The 10,846-nt window shown below is 31.3% G+C and overlaps 1 protein-coding gene across 1 annotated transcript; it reads left to right on the top strand.

The window, feature by feature from the left end:
• The first annotated feature begins 233 nt into the window (after window positions 1–233).
• LOC132713089 (glutathione S-transferase Mu 1-like) lies at window positions 234–10,211 on the top strand. Its single transcript, XM_060695554.1, has 6 exons — window positions 234–308; window positions 438–513; window positions 5,737–5,807; window positions 6,594–6,782; window positions 7,124–7,219; window positions 8,119–10,211. The coding sequence occupies exons 1-6, from the start codon at window positions 276–278 to the stop codon at window positions 8,314–8,316; spliced, it is 663 nt and encodes a 220-aa protein (XP_060551537.1). The 5' UTR covers window positions 234–275; the 3' UTR covers window positions 8,317–10,211.
• Window positions 10,212–10,846: the final 635 nt, after the last annotated feature.

The following is a 10,846-nucleotide window of genomic DNA, read 5'->3' on the forward strand; positions in this document are numbered from 1 at the left end:
CTACGCTCACTCGGTCTTCAAATCGCCACCTGGGTATGTAAATACTATGTAGACCTATTCCTCGTACGGTAACCATTACTTACTGTCAAACTTTGCAATCAAGATATTTAAATTGCTATTATTCATCTTGTACTACATTGGCTTCTAAAAACCTGTTTAACCTGTTTGAACCCGTTTTAAGATAGTTAACTTTTGTGTACACAAAAAATGCAACGTCACTGTCAAATTATCATAGCGGCTCAATAGACGCTTGAATTGGTTTAGGACAAACAGAAATGCCATCTCTTGGATATTGGAAAAATAAAGGTGTAAGTATTTATTTCTTGGTAGACATTTTACTAAAGTAGCATAATTATAAAATGTTTCACTTAACTGTACGTATATTTTGTTACATACCTGTATGTAACATTCATTTTACTTTATGTTTAAGATTTCAGTTAGCACAGCCGATTCGATTGCTTTTAACATATGCCGGGGTAGAGTTTGAAGATGTACAGTACGGACAAGGGCCTCGTAAGAATTATTGTTATCTCGTTCTTAGAATTTGTTAACCTGATATTTTTATACAACTCTATTTGTTATAAATACTATTTGATATTCTTAACAAGTTAGGTAATATTGTTTTAATGTTATAGATGCCTTATGTAAAGTATCGGATGTCTAAATGCATAACCTTCTCTCTGAAGCGTATTCATTGACAGAAAGGATGGGGTGTGAGCCTGTCAGAATAATCCTACAGTTTATCTGAAGATAATGTGTTTTACTAAGAGTTGGGGGCCATACAACATATAATCAGGCACATTATTTTTTTTTTAGTAAAATGTTTTATTAAGATTGCCAAGAATTTATACATTTAAAGATACTTACTTTTAATACTTAAAGACTATCATATTTATATAAAATGTGTGAATAATGATGCAATTAGCTTAAAACAATGAAGTTAATAAATGAATTCAATTTAATATAAATGAAACATCTGAGCTTATTAATTGATTTTTGATGATTTTTTTTTCAGTAACTGAAATTTGAAAATCCGTATTGATTTTACTTTTGAAAAAAATGTACTTTTTTGTTCTTCTGTGTATCAGCGTACCGGTTTGTGCTTTTGACCAAGGCATTGTAAACATAAACTGAAAATTCACTGGTCATGTAAAAAATAAAAATGACAACACTGTCACACCTTCGGGACACATGCTTTATATTAAACCGGTGTTATCAGTGTCTTGACCGATAAAATCTTGAAGAAAAATAGAACGTGTTCTAATTTGCTCGCAAGGATGTCACCTTATTTATTATTAAGAATTATTAAAGTAAGGTGTCTACATTAAATATGATACTCGCATTGTTGTGTATACAAGGACAACAGTGATACATTGAGATGAAGTGTAAATAAACCTGTGCGAGTATTGGGAGAAGTTTACATCAGTTTAGGGAATTGTAGTAAGTGGTGTCACATTAATCCGTTCGGTTTTTAGCCAGTTCAATAACCGGTAACCGATGTAAGCATTTGACAAAGGAGAAACTTTTTAAATTGTTTCTAAACTTTATCTTAGTTTTTTTACAGCAAGATATGACTATTTGTTTGCATTAAGTTGCACACAACAATATATTTTTTTGCGATCTGATCGAGTACGGTACGACCTTAATAAAAAAATGGTCACTCCAAATCGGATTATTCTCATCATAGTGGTTATTTCGCTTGGCGATTGTCCTGGTACTTCAATTTAAAATTGCCTTTTTCTTAAAACTATTGCAAACATGTGTGTTGTGTGTACTGTCCATGTTGTATTTCTTATAGCTGCCTTTATAACGATTATACGCTAAAGCGTATACGATTGCATAAAAGTCACAAAGTGAACCGTTGAAAGATACTGTAAGGATATAAACAATATAATTGTGTATAATTCCACATTTTAAAATATATTCTAAAACCAGGTGTAGTAAAACGATTTGAAATTAATTCTTCCAAGTTATTTTAAAAATATTATAACATGGTGTCGGTAAAGAATCGAAGAGTCAATACACCACACCTCACTGCCGATTGAAGCTAGCAAAATATCGATATATTCGATAGGTAATGGTTAGCACTTATTAGTCCCCTACAGGTTTACCGGAGGGTACTTTAGGTTTACCCTCCGTCCGTCTGTCCGTCCGTCTGTCCGTCCGTCAGTCAGTCCGTCAGTCCACAAAACTGGATCCCACGATAACGTAAAAAGTACTGAAAAAATTTTGCGTATACGATTGCATATGGAAACTTGATATATGGATATATGGCAGTATGGAGATTATGCACGTCTTTTTCTTTTCTTCCTATGTTGAAAATTCTGGTTGCTATGGCAACAAATAAACTGAAAATATGGCAACTTTTACACATAACCTGGATCCAGTGATAACGCAAAAAGTGCTGAAAATATTTTTAAGAAACTTGACATATGGGTAGATGGCAGTATAGGGATTACGCACATTCTTTTTTTTTTCTTCCTACGTTGAAAATCCTGGTTACTATGGCAACAAATAGACTGAAAATATGGCAAATTGTACACAAAACCTGGATCCAGTGATAACACATATAAAGTACTGAAAATATTTTTATGAAACTTCAAATATGAGAAGATGGCAGTTTGGAGATTATGCACATTCTTTTTTTTCTTCCTATATTGAAAATTCTGGTTGCTATGGCAACAAATATACTGAATTGAAAGATTTCTTATTCTAGTTTTAACGTTTTTTCACTATAAGTTCTTTATTTCTTAAGATATTTTCTTCAAACTTTAAATAAAAGTTTCTGGTCATCAACCACATCATATGTGACAAGGTTTTCAACTCTAGCATAAATTCATCAGAATTTCCTCCCTTGAACTTAGAAAAAATATTTTTTTTAATAACTTCTTTTTTTCTGAATGCATCTACTTCAAACTTCATATCTATGTTTCTTATTATCACTCAACATTTGTGAAAAAGTTCATACTCTAGCAAGACTATTTCCAGAATTATGCCCCTTTTGAACTTACACTTTTTTTCGAGAAATTCCAACTTTTTCGATTATTATAGGATTTTCTTCAAACTCCCACATCATAATTATATGACAAGGTTTATAAATCTAGCATCCATATTTCCAGAATTATCTCCTCTTTAAACTTTGAATTTTTCTCATTCATTCTTTTCACTTTCTTTTACTTCAAATTAAAAAAAAACAACATTCATTATGAACACCTTCATTACTTATTGTTCTTTGTTACACTCACATCATGTATGACGTATTGCATCTTTATTTCAAGAGTTATTTCCTTTTTAAGAATTTCGCTTTTAAAAATGTTATATTTTGATAACAGGGATGCTTTAAGAAATAACTTTTGAGTGTCCTTCAGTCCGTCTGTCTGTACATAAAAAACTGTTTCCTGTGATCACTTTTAAAGAACTTTTTTAACAAATTAGAAACATAAGTGAATGGCCCTTCAGAATGTTGCTAGGGTTCTAACCGTTAGGGGACTTATGGATTGCTTGCAATACTATGATTATTGCTTGTTCAAATTGCCATAACGAAAGTTTATGAAGTGCCAGGTTAATATTGTTGAACAATACCATTTGTACTGTTGAGCGTTTTTTTTTTTGTTTTAGAGAAGAGAATATAGTTGATTTGAAAGGAGTTTTGTTGATTTGTTAAAATTGTTGTAATTAATTGTGATGATCTTATTTTATCAGGGTTCATTCTTTGTAATTACATGTAGTTGTTTTGGTTGTAGCATTACATTTGTTTGTTGAGTTATATCTGTTTGGAAATATATATTTGGCTGATATTGGTTGATATTACGTGCTTTTGTCTTGTCAATATTATCATAGTTGATTCTTTGTTTTTGAAGATATCTGCAAATATTGGGTGTTTGAGTTTATAATAAGTTGTTTTTTCTGGTGCTGATCAGATTTTGTTAAGTAAATATTGTTTGTTGAATGTCTGTTGTTACTGTATCCAAATTGAATCTGTATTATAAAATACTTAATTTTGAATTCTTCATTCCGTGGAGTATTTATTGCTAGCCAAGTGTCTAGTAGTATTTCGTAAAGAAGTCGTATACATGATAAGATATTATGTACAAGTGTTGATGTGTGTGTTTTTTTTGGGTAAAAAAATGATCAGAGTTCTTTGTTTTGGGTGTAAATATACAAATGGATTTAAGATTAAAAAAGGATGATATAACCTTAAAATAGTGTTAACTAAACAATTACACGCTTGTTTTCCAAGGAGAATATTTCAGTCTTAAGTCAGGCGGTGCAGCCCAGCCACCATATCTTGGAAATTGGTTCTAGTTTTATTACTTAATATTTCCTTAGTTTAAATAGTACAAAGACAGTCATTCTCCTGGAAGAGCCAAACCCCATTAGGGGCGAACTGTTTTTATTTCAATCTTTATACTGTTTATACGCCCCCCCCCCCAATAAAATAACAACAACAAAAACAGTGTACATTTTTGTTATGCACCTGATCGTCCGTCCGTCTGTTCGCCTGAAGGCATGTTTCGTGTCCAGTCTTAAACATTTGAACCGGTGGAAAGAAATTGAAACTACTTGATAGAAATTTAAATCATAATGAGAAGATGTGCAAAACACAGGTTTACCTGCCTCAGGTCAAGGTCAAGATCATTTCGTATCCGTTATAAAATGTCGTGTATCTCTGTGCCTTTTGAACCGATGGAAGGAAATAAAACTATTTGGCAGAAATATTACTTTATTACTTATTATGAGACGACCTGCAGAACCCAGGTTGGGACTTTCTCAGATCAAATTGGGCTCTACTTGAGTTACCGTATATAGGCTTTATATAAGACACACATTTACTTTATATATATATATAAAACTACAATGCCCAGAGTTATGATATTTGACATGCAGCATTGCTTAGTTGACTTCTACAAGAGTGATATAAATCTTGACCCCTTGGAAAGGATTGATCCTTCCTTCGGGGGTCACTTTATAAATAGACTTATTAACATACATGTAGCTTAAAATTATTTACTGCTATACTAAAAAAGTCCAAAGTTTTGATATTGGCATGTAGCATCAATTTGTAGCTTTTTACAAAAGTATTTTTTACCATGACCCTAAATAAAATAAGTAAAATTGTTCTTTGACTTATCGAAAAATATGCATTGTTTTTGAATGAGATAGACGGTTTTTGTGCCTTTTCAATCAAGATGGTATTTTTTTCTTTTGTTAATTTGTGTATTTCTGTTAATAATATAAACAGTTTTAGATGACTTTTGACACATTGCCAGTAATCTAATGACATGATATTACGATTATCAGTGATTTAATTCTGACTTTTCATTGTGCAGTTTGGTTAATGTAAGGTATATAACTATATCCGGTGCCTGTAGTAAATTGAAATAATAACGTTTGTATATTTCCTTGAGAGTGCATGGCGTATTCTTAAAAACGGTTTGTTGAAATCCTATATAGTCTTGATAGCAACAAATCTACCATAATCTTTCAAAATCCAAAAGTAACCAAATTAATATATGTTTGAAACTCTTTGACAGCGATTTTCGTGCATTATAGAAAATGCGAATAGTTAAAACTTCACTAAGTACTTCTTGTATCAATAAGTTTAAATGTTGATGTTAATGTTTTAAATTAACTTACAAATACTACATGTATACTACTTTGTAATTTTCAAGTTTAAAAAAGTCACTTGATTTGTATTTTTGTAATAATGAATTTAACATATTTCCTGAATTTCAGCGCCGGATTTTAGCAGAGAATCGTGGTACAGTGTAAAACCAAAGTTTGGAGAATTTTTATCCTTTCCCAATGTAAGTGTACTTGTGTAAATATTAAGATTGATTAATTCTGCAGATTAATTCGAGTACTTTATGTTTTGAAAGTGTGTGTGTAATGGACAGGTCTTTTCTATAATTCGAAAAAGACTGTTTGGTATGTGAAGGTATTTCATTGTTAATATGAAACGAAAGTTGTCCTGCTTGGCCCTAATGTACACATCTTTTTTTATTTGATGTGTTTATTTAAGGTCGCCGCTGAAAAGCCCATATGGGCGACCGTACACTCAAGTCGGATCATCCTAGTGCGTCCCGCCGAGATTTTTCGTCGATTTTTTTTCAGCTTTATTGGTGGAGGTTATTTTAACCTACGTGGTGAGGGACCTGTGATCTCAAGTCAACGACTTTAACCACTCGGCCACGGAGGCCCTTATGTACACACTTAGCTTGCGGTAAGCCGGTATTGTTCAACAAGTCAAGTATGGAATATAAAAAAGCAATGTAAAATATGAAAACAAATAGCTTAATAAACACTGCAAAAAATCTGTACCACAAGAGAGCGTGCATTTTCTCTGATTTTTATTTCACATTTTTAGTGGAAGTACATACATGTAGCCAATGTGTTCGAGATGACATCGGTGAGCAAAATCATATTCTAAGTTTCGACATGTGTTATTTCAGGTGCACTGTACGTTGCATGCAGGACGAAAAGAAAGCATCAGAATTCTATCAGTAAAGAAAAAAAGTCTATTAATTTTAGTATAATAATGAAAAATACATGTTGTCATACAAAAAATGAAAAACTTGAACTATATTTTTCAGCTTCCGTATTACATAGATGGCGATGTTAAAATTTCCCAAAGTCACGCAATTGTAAGACACGTAGCCCGGAAATATAAGTTGGATGGTGAGACGGAGAAGGAAAAGGCAGTTGTAGATATGATTATAGAGGAGGCAATGGATCTCAGGAATAATATCTACAAAATAACGTATACAAGTGTTGAAAACTACGTAAGTGGGAAGATATTGTTACTGCATCAAATTATTAGAAAATATCAATATAATAGTAGAAGTTAATCTATGTTGTTAAAAAACACGTATAATTCAATTCGATACATTACCTTGGTGTTCAGATTTTACATTACAAAAATTAGAATGTCTGCATATAAGTAAGAATGGGCAAAACAGAGTACCACGCAGTGAAAGATATTAATTATTTTGTTACACTTAAGATATTGAAGATGAATATCATTTTGTATTCCCAGTGTAATAAGAAGGGCATTGGGTTTCATGAACGTTACTTGATCTTTACACTAATAAGTTTTGTTTTATTCTATTTTTTCATTCCCTAGGAGAAGTTGAAACCAGATTTCTTTAAGAATCTCCCGCCAAAACTAAAACAGTTTGAGAATCATCTAGGTGTAAATGACTGGTTTGCTATGGACGCTGTAAGTTTATCTTTATCAAACTTAACCATGCTGAATCTGTAAATCTTTGACCATAAGTATTAAACCAGACCAGCCTGAAAGTCCGTACTATATACTGTTGACTGATCAACTTCTAACTATCCATCGAGGTATCCCTAACATTTATAATGGACTGTTTGACAAACTTTTTCATATTCAGTAATTGGTAATTGGTTATTTATAACGAGATTTAGTGCTTGTTTTTTTACAACGTAAATATAAATAAATCATAGCTTACAACGACGATGTGTCCATGTTAATTTAGAACAAACATTATTTCTTGTTTTTTCTTTCACTCTTTTCATTTTTATTACTAAAATTATTCTTTGTTGTATTTATAAGTATAATTATTCCCTTGTTTATTAACATGTATAACTATAATTATTATTTGTTTTATTTATAACAAAAATTATTTCTTATTTATTTATAACTAAAATTATTCTTTGTTTTATTTATAACGAGAATTATCCTTTGTATATTCATGATGAGAACTATTCTTTGTCTATTTTTATCATTTTTAACGAGTAATGTTTTTATTCATTTATTTTGTTTGCTTATTTATAACGAAACTTATTCTTTGTCATTATTCACAGCGACAACTTTTCCATGTCTTATTATAATGATTGTATTAAAAGTGACATTATGCTAATTTTGCGTTGTAAAGTCGTGCAAAACTACTTATATATTTCAAAAAACTTCAGTTTGACTGTTAAAATGGTCATTGACAAATAATCATAGTAACAATGTTTAGGATAGAATATAAAAACTGCACCTATGATGGGCATAATGTTACTTTAAAATCTAATGTGTCTATGCTACTGTACAAATCAAGATTACGTATATGTTTCTTTTAAAACAAAATTGATGTTCAATTATTTTAGATAACAGCTGCTGATTTTTCGATGTATGATCTTCTTGATTTTCTTCGACGGTTGCAGTCTGATTGTTTGAATGCCTTCCCGAAGCTACAGAGTTTCCTTGAAAGGTTTGAATCTCTACCAAAAGTCAAGGAATATCTATCACTCGACAAAGTTAAGAATCTGCCCAGAAGTAGCAAAATTGCAGTGAGGACGTTCTGAAATCACATATTATCAATTCACAAAAAGCAATGAATAACATTTTGAAGAAGACGTCCGTCTATTGTCATTTAAAGGGAGTGTCAGTCTGTTATATATTTCAGACTTACGTGCTGTTAACTATGTTTTACAATATGTAGTCTTGATTTATTTTCGATCATATTACAAGTACACAATGCTGCATATAGTGGATACTTTAACCAAGAGTTTAACCAAAACCTTCAGTCTGCCACGACAAGCTTGTTGAATATGTACTTTAAAACTTAATAAAGATATGACATTCATAAGGACTTGTAATTGTTGCTTTAAAGCTGCATGCCTTCAAAATATTTCAATAAAATCAAACTTGAGAAAAATGTACTAAGATGTAAGAAAAAGTAAAAAGTTTCAAGATTCAAGTAGTATTTTAAACATTTTGTGCGATTATTGGTTGATTTTACAGTATTTACAACTTTATTTCTACTGAGTTTCTAATGCAGTTAAGGCAGGTTATGCATATTTTTACCACTTTTTGGTAATTGACGAGGTTTGTAAGTGCCATTGATAATGTGTAAATTGCTTCCTTTTGGTCACTTCACAGTATTACACTTTCAAATACATTACAAAATTTTCATGAAAATTAGCATGAATCTGGAGGCATGCTGCTTTAAACATTATTTATAAATCGGTATTAAATTTAATTTAATTATTATACTACGAAGGGTGTCCGGAAAGTTCATATACTTCTTCATTTTTTATTCTATAACAATACATACGTTGTACACATTTTGTCAGCAAAATTATACATATCTAGCGAACACGTTTATCAAACATTACTGAACTGTGACTTACGTTTGTATTTTAACCGTATTTACATACAACATATATACATCATCACGGAGCACTTTGACAACGTCAACGGTGTCAAATTAACTTCACGTTTTCCAACTATTCAGTTTCTTCCGATTCCAACAGCCATGGTACCTGTCTGGCGTATACTTAATACATGTTATATTTCTTTGCCATTACTTTATGAATTTCATATACTATAATCTATCCTAAAACAAAGATGTCACTGGTTCCCATACAGTGTGTGAGATGTCTGTCTTTTTCAAAGATTGTTGTTACACAGTCGACGATATTTCGGCTATGCTACTTTTTGTCGTCTGAAGCGTTTCTTATACGATATACTGTCATCACCGTTTTTTTAATCTTGTTTGACATTAAAAGACAAGTTACTTTTTATAATTTATTGTTGATTTTGTTTTAAAGTAAAGATTAAAATATCAGTCGGTGACATATTAGCGTTGCTATGAAGTTAAATAACATTACGTTGCTCCGTCCTTGAATTTGACGTCACTTTTGCAACACAAAATTTACACACCTTCATTGCCTATCACTGTTGTTAACAAGCTGTTTATTTGCGTATGACGTCATTATTTTCACTAAATATCATGTAATAGTATCCTTTGATGTCACAAAATTAAAACGAGAGTTTGCGTTACAATTACAACTTTTAGCAACTTATTATTATTTGTGTAGCTATCGTCCAGAAATCAAAGTGCTCCGTAATTCATTGATCATGTTGCCATGGTGATTGGTGCTTTGCGTATACATGTATTACTTTTATCGTGTTTTTTAATTTAGAAATTTGTAGCAGATAAATACTTTAGCAAAGTTTTAAATCATCATATTGATATGACTGCTTATAATAATTTTATAGCCTTGTCTACGAACTTTCCGGACAGCCCTCGTATAATATATAACTATACGGGGCTTGTTTTATTTTGTAGCAAAAAGTATCAACAAAATCTCAAATTTAGATTTATATCAATTTTATTGGATACCTGACATGTTGAGAATTGTTGCATATCTAGAATATAATTTTCATGTTGTAAAATACACAAAGATTTGCATAAAAGTGATTGTGTTTTATTACAATGCAACGGAAATGACGTCATTTATTGAGAAATAGATCGTCTGCTTTTTCATCACTAGGTTAGTATACAGGGAATGTACATGTACTATTAAAGAAAAAAAAAACATAAAATGTTTTGCTAAACACACCAAAATTATTCAATGGAGGAATTGAAAGAAACTAATTTAAGTGCTGGTATGACGTCATTCTTTGAGAAAGTCGTCTGTTGTTGTGCTAGACAAATCTGAGACCAAGTGTGCCTTTCCGTTGTGTATAAATAAAAATATCTGCTTAAACTACACCAAGATATAATAAATTATTTGAAGTCATATTTGTCATCCTGAAACTAACAATTCCTGCACAACATGACCCTGTAATGATAAATCTATGGTCATTAATTGCCATTTCTACAGCTCTGTTCTGTTCCATTATGAAGAAAAAATGGGAAATGTCGGATCATGTTTAGGGAAAGTACTCATGTAGTAATTGTCAATTTTGAACTAAGGTTTAACAGAATATATCATATAGTTGCTAACTGATGAGCATCTTAAAATGAAACACAACAACATACAAACATAATGATATAATGGCATGCAATGTCAGCAACAAACCGAACAAATGACTATAGACTACTAT

Source organism: Ruditapes philippinarum, unplaced genomic scaffold, assembly GCF_026571515.1.
Source record: "Ruditapes philippinarum isolate M1 unplaced genomic scaffold, ASM2657151v2 ctg13183_1_1_1_1, whole genome shotgun sequence".
Taxonomy (NCBI): Eukaryota; Metazoa; Mollusca; class Bivalvia; order Venerida; family Veneridae; genus Ruditapes; species Ruditapes philippinarum.